Raw genomic sequence first — 23,904 nt, 5'->3', positions numbered from 1 at the left:
ACCTACTTATCTATGATATATGGCTTTTATCATATTATTAATAAAATAATATAATTTTTATTTATCCACTAATAAGTTAATATTTATTTTTACTATTTAAGATAAAAAACCACATCACGTGTTCATTAAACACTAGTTATATATTTAACCAATTAAATTGGATGTGTAATCAATAATAAGTTATCAAATCAAACAATACTATCAAAATAAAAAAAGACGTGTGTCACTCGGGGACTGCCGCGGTAAAGCTATTGCATGCTATGCCTTCAAGCCACACCTCCGTGCCCGTCGGAGTGGGGAGCGTGAGGTTTTTTCGTTACGGAATTTCTCGATTCGGTCCCCGCGCTCAAGGCCCGCGATAGTAGCTATGCAATAGCTTAAAAAAACAATCTCATTTATGAGTAGGTTACTCATATAATTAATAATATTGAGTATTTTTATGAAAAACTTTAGTACGCAGATGATCTTCGCTAGCATACCTACGTATATCAGAGTGTGGTGTCGCACCGTTAGGCTACACGTACCGTGTTCCCGCAGTACAATGCGGGTGTCGAGTGTGTGTTCAATCATGGTCCGGGAGCCAGCAGCAGATTTTATGACCAAGTTCCTCTCAAGCGGTAATTAGTAAAATGCATCAAAGTATAGTATTATGAAGCCTCGTGAACGTCAGCTGGAGCTCGGTTGGGGGGAAGAGCGGTTGTAGCCTCCCGTATCAGCTGACGGTTTTTCCACCAAGATACAGCCAGCTGACATATATATTTATCCACAGTTACATATAAGCTATCATCAGGTAAATTTTTGTTTGAGAGGAAATAACGGAAAATAAATTTTTCTTTAAATTTAACTTTCATGTTCGAGACACCAGCTGACGTAGGTATAATACACCATGTTGTAACCAGCTGACTATTTTTTTTCGTTGAGATATTGGGTTAGCTACAATTTGACAAATTTTTAGCTGAGAGGAAATGAATGAATGAATGTATTTTTTTTCCTATGTGCGTGGGAGGCTACAACCGCTCACCCCCCCAACTGAGCGCCAGCTGACGTTCACGAGGCTTTATAATACTATACTCTCATGCGTCTGACGAATTATCTCTTGAGAGGAAATAGTTAACCAAATTTGCACCTGGCTCCCTAACCATCATGTTCTATCGCGATACGTGCAGTGGAACGCGGGGCTTTAGAAATTCGAAATCTGCCACTTTTATAAATCCTTGTTAAATTTCAAATAGGCATTGTCTAGTTTTGATAACTTATTTGCGTAACTAATTGTAATTAGATTAAGGCCAGCATTTAACTAATATAGAATTACCCGAAATTGTTAGACAAGTTCAATCACGTAGTGTTTTTCCCAAATAAAAAATTACTAGTTACCCTATACCTTAATGTTCACCAATAAGAACTGAGAGTTAGTGAAAATGTTTTAACCTGCTTATTAGCTTCACCTGTATATTTGTATGTTACCGACACATTTAGCCTCAGTTTTATCCAACATTAAACGGACAGATTCAAACTTTGTTCACTTATCAAGGATCACCATCCACAGTACTGTAATCGAGTTTTCTTTTTGTGTAGAATGCAGTTGTCACTTAATGTGTAAGTGATGGTTTAGATTTTTAAGAGCGTACATATTTACCTATATTTTAAGTTTTATGTGCTCTTATATTTTAATTGATAGGTATTAAATTCCGAAGAAGGTTATCATGTGTAAAACATAAATTTTACTCTAGCGTGCTCTTTCATGAATTGTTGGTGAATGTTACATAGTATCCTTACCTGAAAATAAATGCATTTGAAAATTATTATTTGTTTTATTTATCTTCCCTTTCCTCTATCGGTGCATTTAGATTTTAGATCAAACGAGCGAAGGCTCATTCTAACCCCACTATGTCAAATTATTTTAGTGTAAGCAGGCGTAGATCATTCTTTCGCTGTATTTAGTGCGTTCGAAAAGATTCTGTGCAATGTTCTAATACTGACCAACACGGAATGGACTTTTGCTCTTGCTAGATCATTTATAGTAACTAGGTAGCATAGAGCTCTAGTTCGTTAGGGTATTAATTATGAAAATAACATAAACATTTTCGATGCGCTTTTACTATTAAATGCTATTCAATGTTCTATATTTCTCTTTCCTAAAACTGCTGAAAAGCGACATTAAGAAGGCGTTGTTTTTGTCGTCTTTTCAGAACACAGAATAAGGTATTTCCACTAGTTGATACTAGATGGCGCTGATACAGATATTATTATTCATTGCTATAATAGTTCTCTTTATTGAACACTAGATGGCATTACATTATCAATTTCACTATGAATAAATAATAAATTATGATAGAGCTGTTTTTAAAGTGTCCTATGTGAGCTTATACGTGAGGCAAATGCATTTAACACCTTTTTCATTTATTTTTCCATATGGTCTTCCGTCTGTTTGCCAGTTGTAGCGAGGAGAAGGTTTTTCAATTTGAAAATTACTTTATAACACAAACTAGTGGTCCGCCCCGTCATCGCCCGTGGTATTTAAACTCAAAACTCAACTCAAACATTTATTTATTCAATTAGAATAATTCTTCTAGAAGTACTTTTGAATCGTCATTACATTTATTTTACACTAGAGGTCCGCCCCGGCTTCGCCCGTGGTACATATTTCGCAAAAAAAGGTAGCCTATGTCCTTTCTCGGGTATCAAAATATCTCCATACCAAATTTCATGCAAATTGGTTCAGTAGTTTAGGCGTGATTGAGTAACATACAGACAGACAGAGTTACTTTCGCATTTATAATATTAGTATGGATTTACCACCACATTATATATCAATATGTAGTCTATAGAAGTCAGGAATCACGAAATCCAACGGTGAATGAATTTTTGAAGTCTGTCCCGTAGTTCATGAGTTTAGCGCGTTCAAACAAAAAAAAAATCTTCTATCGGTACAAGAATTTTCAAAATCGGTTGTCAATTTTTAGATTGTTAATAGTTCTCTAACGGTAAATTAATAATGATTAAAATTCGTATTTCGAATAGATTTGCAGTTAAATGAAAAAAATATCTATTATTTTTATTCATTTAACGGTGCATTTACATCAAACGAGCTAATGCCCATTCTAACTCCCCACTATGTCAAATTATTTTAGTGTTAACAGGCGTAGAGCATTATTTCGTTGTTCTTATTGTTCGAAAAGAGTCTATACAATGTTCGGATGCCTGACGAAAGAGTAGCCAAGCGCATATTCTACTGTGAGCTACTAGAAGGCAAGCGAAAACATAGTGGACAACTCCTTCGATACAAGGATGTTCTAAAGCGGAACATGAAAAAATGTGGGATCGATTCCTCCAGATGGGAGGCATTGGCTAATGATCGATCTAAATGGAGACACCTTCTTAAGCAAAACATCAACGCTTTTGAGGAGATACGTTGCAGAGAGCTAGACGCCAAACGCGATGAGCTCAAAGCCCGACCACCTGCGGCAATCAATTATAATTATTGCGGTGGTGTTTTGACGTGCCCCAAATGTAACCGCACATTTTTAGCCAAAATTGGCTACATCAGCCATTTACGTGCGCATGAAAGGGCTGACCCGCCGTGTTGACAATGATATTAGCAGTCGCCGTAGCCGAAATCGGCAAGGAGTGATTATTATACAATGTTCTAATACTGAACAACACTGAATACGTGTTTTTGTTTACACAAATAGATCATGAAACAATGCTCTAGCTCTATGTTCGTTTGATGTAAATGCACCGTTATGCAATAATTATACATTAAACATTTATTGAAGAAATGCCTCTATAGTCGAGGGTAATCTATCTAATCTTAATCTTAATACTATTATAAAGGCGAAAGTTTGTAAGTATGGATGTATGGATGTATGGATGTTTGTTACTCTTTCACGTAAAAACTACTGAACCGATTACAATGAAATTTAGCACACATATAGAGGGTAACTTGGATTAACACAGGATAGGTTTTATCCCCGAAATCCCACGGGAACGGGAACTATGCGGGTTTTCCTTTGAAAACGCGGGCGAAGCCGCGGGCGGAAATCTAGTAATTAATAAATATTTACCGTAATTCACAAATAAATTTCATATTGTTTAGCCGTTTGGCTCTCCTTTTTGGCGTGAAAGAGCAATTTTAGATAGACATATATATTATTTATATATTTTTTCGGAAATGGCATTTCATGACAGCTTATGTTTACTTATAAATATTAATGGGAACACATAGGCCAAGCAGCAAGCAATCTAATTATTAATTATTAATAACTATAGTTCCGCCCCACAGTTTTCCCGCGGACCAAATCACGGCGGAAAGCTTTCATCATCAAAAAAGTGGATAGCATTATATTGTGATTTAAGTTATGTAGCGGGATTGGAGGAGTTTTTAGGTATAATTTGTTATTTCTAAATGAAGAGCCCAGGTTACGTCGACACGTCTTTAATAGATAATAACACCTTACACAAAAGAGCAGCAAACATGGTAAATCTGAAATATCACTGTAAAAAATCACAAGGCGCAAAAAATTTACAACAAGTTGTTATGTTTGATTCGTTCTATGAAATTGAATACAAATCGGTTTAGCTCTGAAAATGACACACAGATTTTTATAATTTTATTAATTTAAGATATTTTTTTGGCGTTAATTAATGTAAATCAAAAATACAAAATAAATTCCCCCTTTATCATACGAATTTTCTCCAGTTGTAATATTTTTAATTCATAAAAAATAGAGCGAATAATCGTCCGTAATTTAAAAATAATAAATTCATTTAATAACTTATGTTCTTAAATCGTGGTTCTTTCATTTAATTTATTGTTAAACCATAGATTGTTCTTATCATTATATTACACACGTTAATGACAAAATAATATATTTATTCGCATGGATTCTCCGCATAGCAGTATGGCGCAGTCGATGTTGTAGTGTTGCCAGCGCCTGTATATTCCCAATATTATGCAATTCTATTTCGAAATGGGGCAGTAGAGCAACTCTACTGTTGCTTAGAAAGTATCAGAAGCTAAATCAGAACTATAATTGATAAATACTTAGATAAAATAGATAAATTAAGGTATTTTTATACGTACACTATGCATCGGTATTTGTTGTTGGTATTCATAGGCTAAATAAAATAGTGAAAGAATAATTTATATTTCATGAAAAAAAATGTTTCTTTTGTTTATTTTGTCATTAAAATCGCCAACAAAAACAGGTAAAAGTAACTTAAGTTTTTTTTAAACAATCCCTCTTATTTCTGATGTAGAGTTCTAATATAAAAGTAGTAAATATAGGTATATAATTATGAGTTGTAGAGATATATATACATTTATAAAAGTTCATGTACTTATGAGAAATTTATTATAATAAGAGATACAATCTTTTCTTTTTCTTATTACACTATAATGTCTTAAAATAATATTGTCATCCGTTCAAATAATATTTGTAATATGATCGCTGTAATTTCCTGTAAGTAAAGATACATTTAAATGATTTTTGTCGTAAGCAATCTTAGAATTAAGAGTTTTCAAACTATGTATTCTTTGTTGGAAATTCAAAATAAAAATAAAATAAAAATAAAATATTTGTTTATACTGTGAAAATTGAGAACAAAGGTAAATCTCATCTATTTTGAATGTAGTATTAATTAATTAATTTACTGCTAAAAACATAAGAAACAACTCCTGAATCCTGATATTTTAAATAATATTCTGTGTTAAAACTTTCAATAATGCTTCAAATTCGACTGAGCCAGTATAGCTCCGATTAAAAATCTTAAAAACTATAAATCCAAATCGATAATACGTCGCATTCTGCCTAGCCAAGGGTAATTTTATCCAAGAGACTGTCAACCCAGTACGCCAGTGTGCGTCGAGCGCGCTGCACGCATTCGCTCATAAAAACATGGAACATAAACTTAATTACACCCGAAAAACGTTATGAGACATCATAATAAATTATAATAAAAAAAATAAAAACAACAAATATGTTCGCGTCTTTATAACAGACAGTGCGTTCGAAAAACTTGTGCTGTGTACAATGTTCATTATTTTTATCGGTAAGAATTCTATTTTTGAATATTTAAAAAAAATAAACGTCAAATCGAATTTATTTCAAAATCTCTTGTTTCAATTTATAAATTAAGTTTTAGGTTAAATTAGATTAATTTTGTTTATTGTGTATCATTCTTCAATGTTAATATCAAATAGATATAGCTATTATCGTTTAATTTATTTAAAAAATAGTTGTTAATTTAACGTAAATAATAGTAAACAGTACGCGAATGTTTCACGCAAGACCCAAAATCAATATTGTCTGCGCAGGGCTTTGTATTATTTTACGCTATAGAGGGCTAGATACTCGATACAATATTAAAAGATTTCTTCCCTCTTCAAAATTCACGCTTAACTTGCGTATATTACGTAAAAATACGGAATATTATGTCATAAATTGGCTCAAATTGTAATGCAAGCAATACACTATAAAAATTATTTGATTTCCTTACTGAACACACACTGAAAAAATAATTGTAAATACACATATTTATAAGAGAGTCACATGTTATATATTATATTTTAAAATAAAAAAAATAAAAATAAGCTCTACATTCGTATCAATACAAAATTAATCCATTTAAATAAAAAAATACAATGTGGTAATTTTGAAATATTAAGCTTGCAACATTTTTAAATGTTAGTCAATATAACATCTAGCACTATTGTTAAATAATATAAAAAAAGTTTTAATATTAGCTACTTTGATGTCACATAAAAATCACTAAAAAGCTCTGACGCACGAACACAAATTCAAATGTATAAAATTAGATTGCAATCTAATTTTACCTATATTTCTAAAATAAAATGGGTGTGATTATGACACGTCTGGACTCCCGCCTTATTATCTGTCAGATTTTATTGTTTCTACTTTTTTTTATTGGCTATTAAATGAAGCACAAAGGCAACAATCATTCTGCCAAATTATGTCACACTTATTTTAAAAATTTACAAAAATATTAAAGTAGATTTATGTACATAGAGCACATTTATATTCTTTAAATTATTACATTACCTATACCATACCTAGGTACTAATACAAAACTTGTATGATTTATGACTAAGTTCGATGAATTGAATGTTATATAATATTATGTCAGACAGGTAAGAAGTAATAATTTTAATACATAATAAATGAATAAAACATAATTTCGTGTGATACGACAGTTTTCTGAAGCCCGCTGTTCAATCGGTGACTCGCAAAGATGCGCTGGATTTTTCCTGTGCCAGGTAAATATTGAATTGTTTCATGTTTTACCATTAAAATTACATTTAATCTGTAATGAGTAGAGATTAATTAGGAATCATAATTTTGAGGGCATTAATTCAAGTATTCCCATTTAAAACGCACCTAGTTATATATGCTATAATAATTATTATGTAAAATAAAAAATTATGTATTATGCTTGCACTGGGCAGATGTACAGTAGGGCAATATGTACATTTATTATTTAAAAAAAATAATTGCTAAAAAGTTAGCCTGTCAGCTTATTTTTTTAATCCTCAATACATTTTACTTACGCTGACAAATTTTAATGCAATTTTCATTGACAGATCATTCATTACATAGAGCACGAAATTAGATTGCTACTAAAATTTAAAAAAATCGAAATATCGGAAATAAAATGGTAAATTAATAATGGTAATACATAAATTATTATCTTGCGCATATTTTTCGAAATGTATTTTTTAGGAGCCAAAGGAAAAACTTTTAAATCAGAAATTGTAGAGATAGGTACTTAAAAACTGTTTTCGCGGTAATACATTATTCAATTCAATTTCCTTTTTTTATTAGGTCGATTAGTTTTTGATAATATATATCGTAACGAAGCAAAAAAAGGCAAAAATATTTAGGTACTAATTATTATGAGTAGGTAATATATATTCGTCGAATAATGTACCTATATAACTACCATTTTAAAAACGTATTCTCTTCGTATTCTAATTGCCTGTATTTGACAATTTACGTGACATTTTAATATTATCGTGTAAGACTTTATTGGACGGATAAGTTTTATCCAAGCATTGAAAAATGTAATATTTGAAGATGCATTAAATACTTACCTCAACATAGAGCCTGTAATGAAGTATAGCTTATTACTTAGAACCTAGATTCCTTATGTAACTACTTACACTAAGTATAAAAGATAATTCTCAAATCTACTTAATAATAATAATAATCTCAAATAAACTTTGCGATCCGCCCCGGTTTTGCCCTACATAAAATCCTAGCTGTGCCCCGCGGTTTTACCCGCAGTGCTCAGCTAATGTTGATTTTAGTGTGATGATATATATCTATTATAGCCTATGATTATAGCCTTCCTTGATAAGAGGGCTATCTAACACGGAATTTTTCAAACCAGACTAGTAGTTCCTGAGATTAGCGCATTTAAACAAACAAACAAACTCTTCAGCTTTATAATATTAGTATAAAATATAGCCTATGCCCTATATTAACCGGGGATCATGACAATTTCCAACAGTGAAAGAATTATAGAAATCGGTCCCGTAGTTCCTGTGATAAGCACATTCAAACAGACTCATCTGCTTTATATTATACTAGCTTACCGCCTGCGGCTTCGCCCGCTTTGTCTATAACCTAATAAATTATGTACTAAAAACTTCCTCTTGAATCAATCTATCTACTAAAAAAACCGCATCAAAATCCGTTGTGTAGTTTTAAATATTTAAGCATACAAAGGGACATAGGGACAGAGAAAGCCACTTTGTTTTATACTGTCACTAGAAATTAGTAACGAAATAGTAAAATGCATCTATCACTTACCTCACAAGGGGACAAAATACATAGGACTTTATTCTCAGTATTAAAACATGACCTAAGAAGAAAAACTCAATCTATGTAAGTACTACGTCAGAGCATAATTAGATTATTATAGTAATATTCTAAAGTATAAATAAATCGTTATTACCTAGAGGATATTTAACGTAACTAAAAATAATTTACTTAATCGATTTTAATGCTTACTCATATTATAAATACGATAGAGTGTATGTTCACGCTAAAAAAGTGCATGGGGAGGTACACCATGCACTTTTTTAGCCTGTCATTAGAGTCCGGTATTGGATGAGATTTCTAAAGTTAGTTCGATGAAAATATACTTTAAAAAGGTAGGTATTATTTTACTATAGTCGTTGAAATTGACTGAAATATTATCAGTTTTTAAAAAATAACGAAGGTCGATGGCCGCCGTAGCTCTTTTGATAAAAGCAAATTTTAATTTCCTTCTGAATATGTACTTACTAGCTTACTAGTCTAAAACATAATAAATTATATACTAAAACCTTCCTCTTGAATCTCTATCTATTAAAAAAAACCGCATCAAAATCTGTTGCTTAGTTTTAAAGATTTAAGCATACAAAGGGACATAGGGAAATAGGGACAGAGAAAGCGACTTTGTTTTATACTATGTAGTGAGTCATTGATCAGGGTAAATTCTCAGAAAAACTTTCAGCTTTTATAAAATAACGAAGGTCGATTGCCGTCGTAGCTCTCGCTCTAAAAGCAAATTTTAATAATCAGTTCTTATGGCGCTAAACTTATTTTTTCCATGTTTTATCATTATTATTTATTAGATATAAAGAATAAGCCAAATCGGTGCGCAATGATTGTACATAAAGCTGAACAGTCTGTTTGTATGTTTGTCTCAACGCACTAAACTCAGGATCTACTGTTTTGAATTGAAAATTTATATTTAAGAAGTCCATTTATAGAAGACTTTAGGCTATAAAAAATCATTAACGACCTAAAACTGTAGTAAAACCTATATAGAACATAGATAGATACAGTGCAGCGTTAAGAATGAACTCTCTCATCTAAAGACGTAACTCTTTCCACAAGACGCCAAAAAACCGGCAAACATGACCCCAGCTGACCTACTTTTCTACAATGTCAGCGAATAATTAAGCCACGCTATAATATGTATCTATATGTCACGGCACTTCTATTTAGTTTTACATATATTTATGTCCTTACTTGAAAGAGAAATGAGATATAGAAGACGATATATATATAGGTATATATATATATATATATACAGTGGTGGACGTTTAATTAGAAACTCGTAACACGATGAAGTAGTCATCAAATTCATTTAACATTTACGTATTAACGTATTAAAGATTAAGTATTATTTCGTATGTAATAGAACACCCGTTTATCTAGTTTTATAAGACAATGCTTAATTTTAATCAAACATTAGCTTAAATTAATAAAATTAAACAACTTTAAGTGAAACCTGATTTCCGAGTATTTTCAGTCTGGACAACAAATTAGAAACAGCATGCTTCGCGTGATCCAAAGTCAAAACCTGTTGAAATGCCGCCAATATTCTTTCTTCTACAAATATTTTCACCGTTTTTTAAACATTCGATCTAAAAGTTTCCGAAAATTATTAATTTGCTTTACAGTATAAATGGTTAAGAGTATGATTTGTGACCAATCAACAAGAAAAATAATTTTAAGTTTACATTTTGACAAAAACTAGAGTTACAGGAAAATTGCAAATCATTTAGAGTGTTCGATAAAAATATCTTCAATGCTATAGTTTATTTAAAAGAGCATGGTACTTCCGAAAAAGTGCCTAGAAAAGCTCGACCATGAAAAACCACTGCACGCGAGGATAGGCAAATGATTCTTTTGGCAAAGATGGATCCATTTAAAAGTTCAAATTCTATTATAAAATTAGTTTTTCCCGAAGATGAACCTCGCAATGTGTCGATGAGATCGGTTCGCAGGTAATTTGAGGCAAAATTTTTTGGAGAGACGCCAGGGAAGTACAGCTTCTTACAAGGAAGGGAACAACGTGTTTCATTTACTTAGAAATATTGCTAGTGGACAGTACGCCAGTGATAAAGTTTTATTTTGGGATGAAACTAAAATTAATTAAATCAATTTTGATGGCAAAGGATACACGCGTCGTTAAGTTAACCAGGCCTTAGATAATAAATAAACAGTTAAGCATGGCGGAGGAAACATTATAGTATGGGCATGTATGGGGTTGTTTTTAGACTGTTATAATCATTATAGACAACAACGGCTTTACAACGTCGTGCCTTAGATTGTATGAGATTTTAACACGTTTGTAAAAACATATTTTCTAATAGAATTGGAACCTTTAAATGGATCCATCTTTGAGAAAAGAATTATTTGCCTATGCTCGCGAGCAGTGGTTTTTCATGGTCGAGCTTTTTTAGGCACTTAATCAGAAGTACCATGCTCTTTTAAATAAACTGTAGCATTGAATATCTTTTTATCAAACACTCTAAATGATTTTATTTTTTCCTGTAACTCCAGTTTTTGTCAAAATGTAAACTTAAAATTATTTTTCTTGTTGATGGGTCACAATTGTTACTTTTACCCATTTATACTGCAAAGCAAATTAATTTTCAGAAACTTTTATACGGAATGTTTAAAAAACGGTGCAAATATTTGTAGAAGAAAAAAATATTGTCGGCATTTCAACAGGCTTTGACTTTGGAACACTCGAAGCATGCTGTTTCTAATTTGTTGTCCAGACTGAAAATGCTTGGAAATCAGGTTTCACTTAAAGTTGTTTAATTTTATTAATTTAAGCTAACGTTTGATTAAAAATAAGCAATTTATTATAAAACTAGATTAACGGGTGTTCTATTACATATGAAATAATGCTTAATCACTAATACGTTAATACACAAAAGTAAATAAATTTGATGACTACTTCATCCTGTTACGTGTTTCTAATTAAACGTCCACCACTGTATATATATATATATATATATATATATATATATATATATATATATATATATATATATATATATATATATACAGTGGTCGTATATATATATATATATATATATATATATATATATATATATATATATATACGATTCCTAAAAAGAGGGCAGTGTTTAAGATTTATTTATTTAAAAGGGACGTTCAAAAATTGAAATAATTGTTCTGGTTTGCATATTAGATTGAACTAGCGGTTCGTCCTGGCTCTGCCTGTGGTACATATATAAAGCACTTAGGGCTCACGTACATATCCAACGGTGAAATATTTTTTGTAATAAGTCCGGCAGTTCCTGAGATTAGCGCATTCAAACAAACAATCAAACTTTAAAGAATTTTAAGCTTTTAAAAACAATTAAGCTTTATAATTTATATAAGAATTGACTGTTTCATACCAAAATTATGTGATCCCATGGAACCCATGTATGTTGTTAATAAATTGTATATTTTTGTTATTTAATAATTTTTTTATCACTGATAGAGTCGCTAGTTTGGCATGAAAACGAACCATTTGTACCACCAGCAATGTAGTACACACTAGGTTAGAGGCGGAAATAAAACACACAAAAACGCTCTGACCGTATATTTCCAAGGGTCGCGGAACTCATCTCATCTCGGGGTCTTCCACGCAGGCCTTCACAGGCCTCGGGGTAACTGTTCGGGGCGACGGCCCCTTTCAGTGGTGGCAACGCCGCCTGCAACTACAGGCGGGGCACTGGGTGGGACCTAATGGTCCGAGGTGTCGTGTCCGGGAAGTGTCCTGCTGCAGTGCGATCGAGCCCGCGTGGTATCGCGGGCGATCTGCTAGCTGCTGCAGGGAGGAATGTCCGTGGGTGAAGCCACCCGCCGCTTAGCGAGGTCGAGCCCGCCGGCAAGGTGCCGGGGGGCGCCCATCAGCCAGCGGCGAGGAAGCGGTCGTGTCCTAGGAGATTAGGTCACGTGGTAGGCCTCTTATGTCCGGCGGTCGCCGATGGTATGGCGCGATGCCCTGCAAATGCTGGGATCGCGCTCCGTCGGCGCGCGCGAACATGGAGGAACTCAGGCGACGAACGAAGTCGTCCAGGCTCTCCATGCGCAGGTCCCTGGAGATGACCTGATTCCGTACGAAGCGTGGTGCTCCGGAGATGGTGCGGAGCGCTAGCGACTGCTGCGCTCGCAGCGACTTGCGGTCTGTCTCTTTGGTTAACGCGAACCACGCTGGGGCCGCATAGGTGAGTCGCGTGCGAACGTACGCCTTGTAGATGCACAGCTTCGTACGGAGAGGCAGGTGAGATGCTAGCATGGGGCGGAGTATGTTCCGCACGGCACGCGTCTGGGCAACTACGTTCTTCACATGGGGCCGCATCGAGAGCGTCTTGTCAATGGTCACACCAAGGTACTTGGCCGTCGGTGACCATTCGACGCTCTCGCCCATGAGAGACACCGGGGGCGGCAGAAGGCGCGCCCGCCCGATGGAAATCGCCTGAGTTTTACCCACGTTGACCTTGAGTCTCCAGTCCTCCAGCCATGAGGGAAGCGCATCCAGTGCTCGCTGCATCTTTACCGATGCGTGCTTGGCGTTCAGCGAGGTGGTGATAAACGCAGCGTCGTCGGCATACAACGCTAAAATAGCTCCGCCAGGGTCGCGGAACTACTTTTCACGTAAACTATTTACCCCATGAAAATAGTTTACGACCAGATCTACCAAATATTCACAAAACATTTCCTAAAAATCAGTCAAGCCGATTCTGAATCTTATAAATAGTGAATTAACAGATAAAAGTGGTTTCATAATTAAATATTAGATTGCTAATCAGTTACTTTTCAATCTTCTTAAACTATACAACAATATACTAGTTACTTACATAATTTATTAATATGTCATGTAAAACCGTAATAAGTATATCTAGGACGAATTAGGATGACCCTATCGCGTTCCACTGCACTGCACAGTGCACACTGCACACACACGACGTCGACAGTCGACACCCGAATTGTGCTGCGGGAACACGGTATGTGTATTGTGTAGCCTAACGGTGCGGGGACACCACATTTTTATATACGTACGTAGGAGAACACTACTAACAAAATATGTACCTAGCTTTCCGTAGAACTTTACAATTTATATACTTAAACCTTCTTCAAGAACCACTCTATCTATTTAAAACCCCCCATGAAGATTTGTTGCGTAGTTTTAAAGATTTAAGCATACATTGAGACGGACATGCAGCGACAGCGACTTTGTTTTATACTTTGTAGTGATATAGATTATTGTCACTCACATTAAATATCACGAGGTTATAACGCATATTATAGTAAACTAGTCGTGCTCCGCAGTTTCACCCGCAGTGCTCCGCTCCTGTTGGTCATAGCCAGTCATAGCGTGATGATACGCCTTCCTCGATAAATGGGCTATCTAACACCGAAAGAATTTTGAAATCGGACCAGTAGTTCCTGAGATTAGCGCGTTCAAACAAACAAACAAACTCTTCAGCTTTATAATATTAGTCTAGATATAACAAAATGGTATCGTTCAACGCGAGAAGCTGTAACATTACGACTAAACTGTAACTACATAGTAAAATTACACTAAAACAAACAGAATATAACGGGACAGCTTTATGGCTGCCGGGGACATGAAAACGTCTGTAAATAATCTTTATAATAAATCAACATTATTGTTTTACGGGTCGTTAGCCATTTTATTTGTTCTGATTTCAGGCGTTGGACATAAATGTATTAAAAACTGAGACATGTTGGTTGGTAGAGCTTTGAAATCTATCTCTTAAGTTTGTAGAGGTGAAATGATCCTTTTTACGAAGAAAGAAGCAGTCGAAAAAGTATTTAGCTTATCGCAGTAGGTATTTTATAATACCTATAGTTTGAAAACCATTGATTAAACAATTACGCAGATAACTCTCGTTACCTCGAATCAGCTGTAGTCTCTACCCCTTTTGAGAACAAAAGTACGTACGTAGGTACATATAAAATACCTACTTATACTCATCTTATACTATTTCCCTTTGAGAGGAGAAATCACACTAAATAAAATCGTAAATACTGTTCAATGTGTATTACGTTAAAAAAAATCGTTTTTGTTTTGTTTAAATACTTACTGTTATTGTACATTTTTAGGGATGGTCCATTCCGTCCATTTGCGTTTTGTGTTAATATTTTTGAATTAATTAATTTCGAGATTTCAATTTTCATTTACGTAGATAGAACATAAACCTAATTTACGTAACAATATTTGTTAGTAAGTGTGCTAGTAGAAAGAATATTTACTTTTGCAGTGTCTCTTTCATTTCAACACTCGATTCATGTTAAAAATCTACACTATTCACTAAACGCATCCAAACCCGAAATATATATCCGTGAGAGAATATTCAATATATTAATCCGTCCCTAGTCTTAAAATAGGTGCCTATTTATAAGCTAATAAACTGCTGACAGATTTCAGCAGGGCATGAGACACGTAAATTTTTACGTTGTTTACACATAAATTGCCTAAACGAAGCATTATTATAAATGGACATTGTATGAAATCATTTGTAATCTTTTATTAAGTTTGTAATAATGTAATGTTTAACCAGCCTTGTATCTATGTAAGCATCCTGGACTCATTTGTACTTTGACGTTTCCTAATTCGATGCTGTCTCTGTCATTTTCAAGATGTTTGGCGTAGGTTAGAAAGAAACAGCAAAGCCAGGAGTTAAAAAATTAGTAAGATTAGTAAGAGCGGAGAGAAGCCTTTAAAATTTGAGCTATTAGTGATATTAGTCCTTTATGTTCATAAATCATAATATATTATGTTTATTGACATGTACATATTCTATCTATAAAAAAACCTACTTATCGTCAAAATCATCACCATCAAAAATTGTGAAATTTTGTATTTTCTGTCATCACTCAGAATACGAGAATCATTCAAGCTTCATTTTTGTAATTTATTCTGCAATAGGCATCGAACCCACGGTCTTTTCATTCTAAACTCACGTGGTCTACCACACCACTCATCACTACAAGATGGCAGATTATGGAAATAATTTTCTTTTCCAAAAACTTTACAAAATCTAAAATGATTACTAACTAGATGACTAAAAATTTTCAAAAAAATAACATGAAAAATATAAATCTGTCTTGCTTTCAGCTTAATCACATAAATTTTAACAGCAATCAATACCACCCTTATGCCTGTATTATATTTTACACAAAATAGTGATGTATAATAATTATGATATAAATTATTTAATTTTTCAGTTCTCCTCATGTCCTGGTTTGGCGTGGACCAAGTAAAAGCAAATTCCTGCATTCGTACTGGTAATGTCGACAAATAGTGGCCTAAATGGACGTTATAGATGTTTTTAGATATTGTGTTGTATTTGTGGAAACATCGATATCGAATCTATCGACACGTTGACATCACTATACAGGACGATCGATTTATTTGGCTTTTTTGTTATTTATTTATTTAATGCCTATGATGAATGTTTTAAATTAAGTCGGATAAAGTTATTCAATTATTATAGAAATATTAATTGTTTCTATATTGCTTATTTGAGTAATGTGTTTGTGTGTGCGTGTGTCAGTGTGTGGTATTATTTAGTTTTGTGTGTGCTAGAAACGTAACCTAATATCAACTATATTATTCAAAGTTAATTCTTTTAACAGCTAAAAAGTAATCCTTTATTTTTATTTCCATGTACATTTAAAATTCCAATCTGAATACCTAACATGACAAATAAAGATTAACGCGAAACAATTTCCAACAGATTAACAGCGTAGTGTTGCGCGCACTCTATCGATATCGATGTTTTATTAAGTGTGTTTGTTCACGTGTTTAAATCCACAGGAATGCGTGTTGACATTAAAAGGAATGGGTAATTTTTGCATGTCTGTTATTTAGACACTATTGGTTCCACCCGGATTCCCTCCTGTTAATAACTGATGTAGAATATAGATTAGATTATTGGATTGGTAGACAAATTGGCGGGAAAATTATAAACGTTGTTTCTTATTTTCCTTTCTTTAACGTGTTGTCGAAAAGTATGTACAAAAACTAGTCAATATTTGAAATATAATTTTGTACATTATGTAGATATATGTTTTTTTTCTGTATAATATTTTGAGATCTTCTTAAAGTAAAAATATATTATTGTATTATATTGAAATACTAGTTTTTGTACGTTTTATAGCTTAAAATAATTAAAATTTCACAAATATCGAATCGTACCCAGTCTACGGCACATTCATTTCTAAAGTTTCCTTTATATTTTCAGTTATTGACAGGATTCTAAATTTCTTTCTTATTTTTTTTTATATCTATGTACAGTTCTGTTCTTCCTCTTACACACGTGAATATTTCTGATTCTAAATTAATAAAAAACGATGTCAAGTTTTTTTTAATAAGTAGATAGAGATATTCACGCGAAGGCCGTGTTTCATACAGCCAATCCCCTTTTTTTACTAATTCTGGCATGGATTTTCAGCGTTGTGGACTCTTACACTCACCCCTCTTATTCAGGCCGAATGCCAAAGTAAGTATGAGTGAATTTTTAAACACAACGCTTGGGCTTTTTACGCGCATGCTGCTTTGTGATATTCAAAAACCCTACAGTATTAATAAACTTATTTATAAACGAAAGATCGAGTGAAAGGAACATACATTTCATTCACTATTTAGTCAATAAGTTAATATAAGCAAAGTACTCATTAAAGTTGTTTCAAATGACGTGGGGTTTTTGAATATAAATAATACTCTATTAGTTTACTTCTCGTCGTAGACTGGGTTTAAATATATTCAACATAGTTAATGCTTAGTTGCATGTTTATTAGATATTAATAGTATAGACCCCTGGTGTTTGTATCGCAGGTATTTTATTTATTTTTAGAAATATATACCTATAGAAATGCTTGGATATTAAATATCACAATATTTTATAATCTAACGTATATGCACGCTATTTCTTGGTGCTTTATGGTATGGTAGTACCGCTTTTAATAAAATTATTTCAAGTAACCAACATATTATCTCACAAACTCAAACTCAAACTGAAAAGAAATTACAACACGAAAAAGAAAACATGCACAAACCCTTATCCACATTTCTGTTGTGTATCGGCAAAAGTAAATAAATAAGCATTTATCGATAATATTTTAAACATCACTAGAACTGACCTTGATAAGTTTTGTGTTTAAGTTGGTATTTATTTTAACTACGTCCGCTGTGAAATTATATTTAGGTTTCAAGAAATCTAGATCGCATAAACTTAAGAATTAAATATTACCTATGAAAATAGCGCATTTACTTTAACTCGTGTCAAAGCTCAGCTTTATTTGGGTCGTTAAGCTAAATTATGATAATTAATGTGTAATTCAGTGACATATAAATTAATATGGAAACCAAGAACAACGCGAGTATATCCACGTTATCCAGACAGTGCTTTCATTCATTTTAAACTAATACCAATAAAAAGTTCTCAAAATCTTTACCCTCACCTACATCGAAGTCGGTTAAAATGATAACACTATATTCAAACAGCATGAAAAGCACACAATATACTTATTATTTGCTTCAATAATACAGCATGCATGTTTAAACGATAAATAACAATGTACAACAAATTATTTGCTTTATATTTTATGTAATTGCATGCAAGGCCTCGAATGTAATATGATAATGCCATAGTAATTGCCTTCAATATGATATATTACAATGACATGAATTTTGTAACGTTTTGCGCACAACAAATTGTAAAACATAACATCGTATGGTCATATTTACAATATTATCATGTCATATAACCAATTTCTAGCAGTGCCAAAAATGCCTTCCTTATTTTTTGAAGTGAAACTTCTTTAGGCGCGTTGAGAGTAAAATTTCGAGGTCGCGTCATGGAGTGGCGACGATTTTGGTATTTTGAATATTGCCAAAGAAACTTCACTTCTGACACGTGTGCTCGGCACACACGCTCTTTTTTACCTTGCCTGTTTATGTAGATTTTTTTAATAAAATACTTGAGTTTAATCCGCTTTACTTTTTTAAACTTTACCGCTTTTTGTAATGTTATTATTGTTATATTATGCTTTATTCCCTAGGCTGTATTTATTTAAAAAGTACAAAAGTAATTTGCACTAAGTATAATAATGAATGCATAATTTAATTTCCTTTCCCCATAGCATGTTCTTGCATAGTTTCTGAACGTTGCATGTTATAAAATAATTAAATATTTTTATTTTAGTGATGTCCGTAAATGTATCGATAAATTGTGTCCGTTTATGTGCTTTGGATCCTGTAAGTAAGTTATTGGTTGATTTAATTCTTGACCTTATAAATTTAATTACGATAATAATTTAAATATATAATATTAGAATCAAGACTATTTGGAGGAAATTCGTTTAATATTTTTTTTGTATTGAAAATTATTCTTATTTGAAAAACTTACCTGTCTTCGTAAGACTTAATAAATGAGGTCTCATTTGAACAATACAAAATATCTTAAATAAATCTCCAAATTAATTAACCTTGCCAGGTAATTTCACAATTATAAATTATATCTTATCGATTATAGTTATAAAAAATACATAGAATATATGTAGCGAAATCCCTGTCAGATGAAAAATCTTTTAAAGCATTTCCAAATTTCAATGTGTTCATATTTGGCACTTACTTTTGTTCGTTTTATGTTAGTGGAAACTAATGGACATTCGGGTCACCTGGTTTTAACTGACCCGTTGCTATTCAACACTAGATACGGTGCAGGGCTTTAACGGCCTGTAACATACAACTAATTGTTAGACTTCAACACGGCTTCAATCATCAATGTGATTCATTCTAGAACCTTGCCAGTGGCAAATAGAACAATTTCGTTCTTATACTTCACCATAGGTAGGTACATTAAAATAACGCTCTTTATTTAAATTGAATTCAATTCAATTGAATGAAGCTTTTCAAAGATTTTTCCATTATAAACATGTCATACGTTCTGACAGGGTTTTCACCACAAATATTGTGTACTCAAACACCAATCTCAGGTTACTAAACAAAATTTCAGCCAGAACAATTTACTGCTATGAGTGCGACAGCTGGACGGACGCGAGATGCAAGGATCCCTTCAACTACACAGCGCTGCCCCGCGACCAACCTCCCCTGCAAACGTGCAACGGATGCTGCGTTAAGATGGTTCGGTATTCCAAAAGTCGTAAGTATTAAATGTCTTTCTTTATTAGTAAATGTGATAATTGTGATAGTATCGTAGCAGTGCTGGAAGAAATTTGAACGAATACGAAATTAAAAAAGTTATTGTTTTTCTTTCCACTTGCTGAGATGTAACTTGGCCAAAATATATAATATTGTAGTTAGTGAACGTGTTGTATATATTGCTGTGTGTCACTTAATTAAGACAAGCCGTGGATCCCTGCCAGAACTTAAGCTGGTTTCGTAGACCATAAATTAGATACACATTCTTATTCTTACATTATAACAGTACAAGTTGTACAACTTACAAGGTCTAAGAAAACATCTATAAGTTATGGATTAAGTTAAACTATGTAAATATATCTAATGAATTGAGTAAACAAATATACACTTATCAATTTGTTACCAATTTCAGCGTACGAGGTCGTCCGCCGCACATGCACATCGCAGCTCCAAATCAACCTATTCATGGTGGATCACGTTTGCATGATGGAAAGTACAGGCAATGGCCACATGTGTTTCTGTGAAGAAGACATGTGCAACGCCGCGTCGGCTGTCACTAATGCGCTCGCATTCACGGCACTGGTCTTGCTAGCATGTGCATGGAGCAGCTGAAGTAAGGGGCTGCTAGTCGATCGACTCGATAAAGCGCATCAATATACGCGTTACATCCCTATTGTGATATTGCTCGTAGTATAGTCTTGGTGACTGGCTTGCTTCGTTGGTATCTCGCTGGACGGCGTAAACGCACATTCATGAATTTATGATATAAAATTTATTGGTTTCCCATTGTTATTATTTGTCAACGTAAGTAATAACATTAGGAATTCAAACGCGATAAAACTAAAAAAATAAAGACATCCATCGACAAATAGCTGTTCACAACACTACTTTACGAATAACCGTTGCGCAATAACGGTATGCAATATCGGTATCGAGTCGGTCGACATCGGTGCAACCCTAGATTTTAATTATTTCGTCCAAAGTAGCTGTAGTGATGCGATTGGTTTTCACGCGTTCGGTTTAACAAAATTCGCAATGAATTAATCGGCTTTACACGCTTCTAATGAACGATACGTGGAAAACTAATCGCTTTTTAAGACACTTCGCCGGCTTCGATTAGATAAAACAAAGACATTTTAATGTTGTGATGACGGAAATCGATCAACAGGCACGTAACACGTGATTTTTTAAGACAGTATTATATTATTATATGCGTAACGAATTCAAACGTTGAATGCGTCAGTCAATCGTTATGACTTACCTCTATGTTGAGTGGGAACCGAATACAATAAGCAAGCTATTTGTTCAGGTTATTCTTCCCAATTACTTATATTTTAAACTCGGCGCTTTTAGGCGTAATTCGGATTTACGATCGGAGTCGAAATATCGTGATTTAAGGTTAAAATATACTTACAAATACACGTCATATAAGTACTTTGAAAATCCTTCAACAACCTTCGGTAACGGTATTCTGAAGGTATCGGTATGTAGCTAGTGTTTATTGTGATATCCGATAAAATATCGGTATTTTAAGAGTTTGTAGAAAATCTTGTTTTTCGAATAATTAATAACTATTTGATACTTATAATTGACGTGTATTTCTATTTATATCGTTATGAACGTCGGCGTTGACGAGATAATATGTTCGTGTAAAATAATATCGGTGGATAGCGTTTAGTTACTACATAGTTAGATTGAGAATTTTCTAAATTACCGCGTTTTAGAATAGTTTGTCAAACGGTCTGTGAAATTTAAATACAGCTAGCTTGAATATACGAAAAATAAAGAACACCTTAGTTTTTTTATAAGATAAATAAGTGCATTCACTTTGATATGCCTGGATGAGATCACTTTGAAGTGATAAGATCAGCTTTTGTTGGTATCAGTAGTAGATAAAAAACCTTTTAAAACAATAAAGAAGTAAACAATGGATTATAAATTAGAATTTCTCATATAACTAAATAATAAAAGTAGTAGTAGTAGTAGATCTTCATAATACTTTATTCAATTATGTTATTAATTTCACAGCCGTTTGACAAAGCTTTTAATCGGTCGCATAGTGATGGGACTGATTTATCGATAAATCGAAATTCGCGCTCTCAATTGGTCCAATTTTAGACCAATGGTATTTGCTCATAGACGCACTTTGAATAGACGAAGTTTTGAAGCAATACGAACGGAAATATGATTATAAATAAACAGAGATGTTTATATATTAGTTTCCGTGTTGCTCCAAAACGCAAAGCACTATTTAGATAGAAATTAAATGAAAAGAGGTGAACTAGCGAGTACTGCCGATACGTAGAATGATATATCGATATAATATTATTATGATATTATATAGAAGTTAGGTCTCCAGTGACGTGATATTGTAGAAATTTAAAATTTCTATCGTTACGACGTGATCGTGGTTCGCAATGTTTTATTTTTATTGTGTTAGAAATTGCACTTTGGCGTAAACTTAAACTTTGATAAGCATCTTATTCTATCTGTAAACATATAAAAACTGAAATAGACGTTTATTAATTGGTTTTTATTTACAGAGAACATATTGCTAGAGTGAAATCCATTCTAAAACATAACGAGAACCAAAACGAACATTTCTACTACTTCAGCTATAGTTACAAAAGCAAATTTACATTGTAATAGAATTTACTTCGAGAACAAATCATCTATCATCGATTTTAAACATGAACCATGACCTTCGTTTCTAAGCTGAATAATATTTATTTTATGTAAGAGAAGCCACACAAATTCCCACGTTATACAATCTTATATCATTTTACTTCTGTTACGCCTACAGTCATTGAAATGTACATGTACTAATGGTTTTGGCCTGTGTTCACAAGTTTTACATGTTGAATCCAATTTTAATCTCGAATTGGTTAGAAATAGTTCTATGGTATCTTTTTGTTAGCAGCTTCTATCTATGATGTTGAATGGCAATATTACTTAATAGATTTGGAAAAGAACATATTACTTTTGTCACAGAAACAAAACTTGTAAGAACTGAAATTGAAGATATAGCTATTGATATATTCGAAGGCTTATATTAGCAGGTTTTATTGTACAACAGAAATAGTACAGTCTGATGCTTAAAACAATTCTTTACAACAAATAATATCCCTTGCTGTACCTTTATATGAGACAGTCAAAATGCAATTTCTAACATTCCGATGATATTAAGGACCTTGTACCTAACAAGTACAAAGTATAATATAAACGCCAGTAATGGTTACCTCGGTTGTTGCAATAATATAATCAATATACATATAACGATTTATTATAACTATAATAGCGCAAGGTTTGCTTACGGGTTCGTTTTTATTCGACGCTAGATTATAAATGGGGTTTCGATACCTCATATACTTTAGGAACGTAAACACCAAGTAACTTTAAATAGTTATATTATACTATCGTTAAGTTTTTCGATTGTAAAAGGTAATTAGATAGATACATTTTATCGATACATTAACGTTACTCGTACGTCCCTATTTACGTTCCCTTGATTTGTCTATTTATACAAGGAGTTCATGAAAACACTATATTTTAGTACGTATTATAAACTAACGTATAAAAATTTCATATTGTATTTAAAAATTCTTCTCTTTAAAAACTACTATTTTATCTCTTTCGCTCGCCTTTTTTAGGACAGGATGCAGAACGCTAGACTTTTCAAATAATATTATGTATAGCAATAAAATACGCTCATAGTTATAACGAAAGTAAAAATAGTGTTGTTAATACCGGTATCATTTATAACGCGTTTACAATAAATTAGGTATCGTTATTTTAATCATACGTTGCTGGTATTCATTCAACAGATATATTAAATATATTTTAACGATAGCTTAATTATTTTAATCAAAATAGATAGAGTATCCAAAC

At 33.0% G+C, this 23,904-nt stretch overlaps 1 protein-coding gene across 4 annotated transcripts; it reads left to right on the top strand.

Moving 5' to 3' along the window:
* The first annotated feature begins 5,875 nt into the window (after positions 1 to 5,875).
* On the top strand, positions 5,876 to 22,473 carry qvr (glycosylphosphatidylinositol-anchored protein quiver). Of its 4 annotated transcripts, XM_090117742.1 has the most exons (6): positions 5,876 to 6,051; positions 7,214 to 7,276; positions 16,077 to 16,136; positions 17,306 to 17,353; positions 19,871 to 20,017; positions 20,429 to 22,473. In XM_090117742.1, the coding sequence occupies exons 2-6, from the start codon at positions 7,252 to 7,254 to the stop codon at positions 20,626 to 20,628; spliced, it is 480 nt and encodes a 159-aa protein (XP_089973868.1). In that variant the 5' UTR covers positions 5,876 to 6,051; positions 7,214 to 7,251; the 3' UTR covers positions 20,629 to 22,473. The 4 variants fall into 4 exon arrangements, with proteins under 4 accessions (XP_089973868.1, XP_089973869.1, XP_089973870.1 ...); XM_090117743.1 differs by lacking the exon at positions 7,214 to 7,276; XM_090117744.1 differs by lacking the exon at positions 17,306 to 17,353.
* The last annotated feature ends 1,431 nt before the right edge of the window (positions 22,474 to 23,904 follow it).

The sequence above is a fragment of the Colias eurytheme genome, chromosome 28 (genome assembly GCF_061535395.1).
Source record: "Colias eurytheme isolate Ceu_HAF_F1 chromosome 28, ilColEury1 Martin Lab GWU primary, whole genome shotgun sequence".
Classification (NCBI taxonomy): Eukaryota; Metazoa; Arthropoda; class Insecta; order Lepidoptera; family Pieridae; genus Colias; species Colias eurytheme.
The sequence above is the reverse complement of the archived record's forward strand: the minus strand, read 5'-3'. Positions and strand labels throughout refer to the sequence as shown.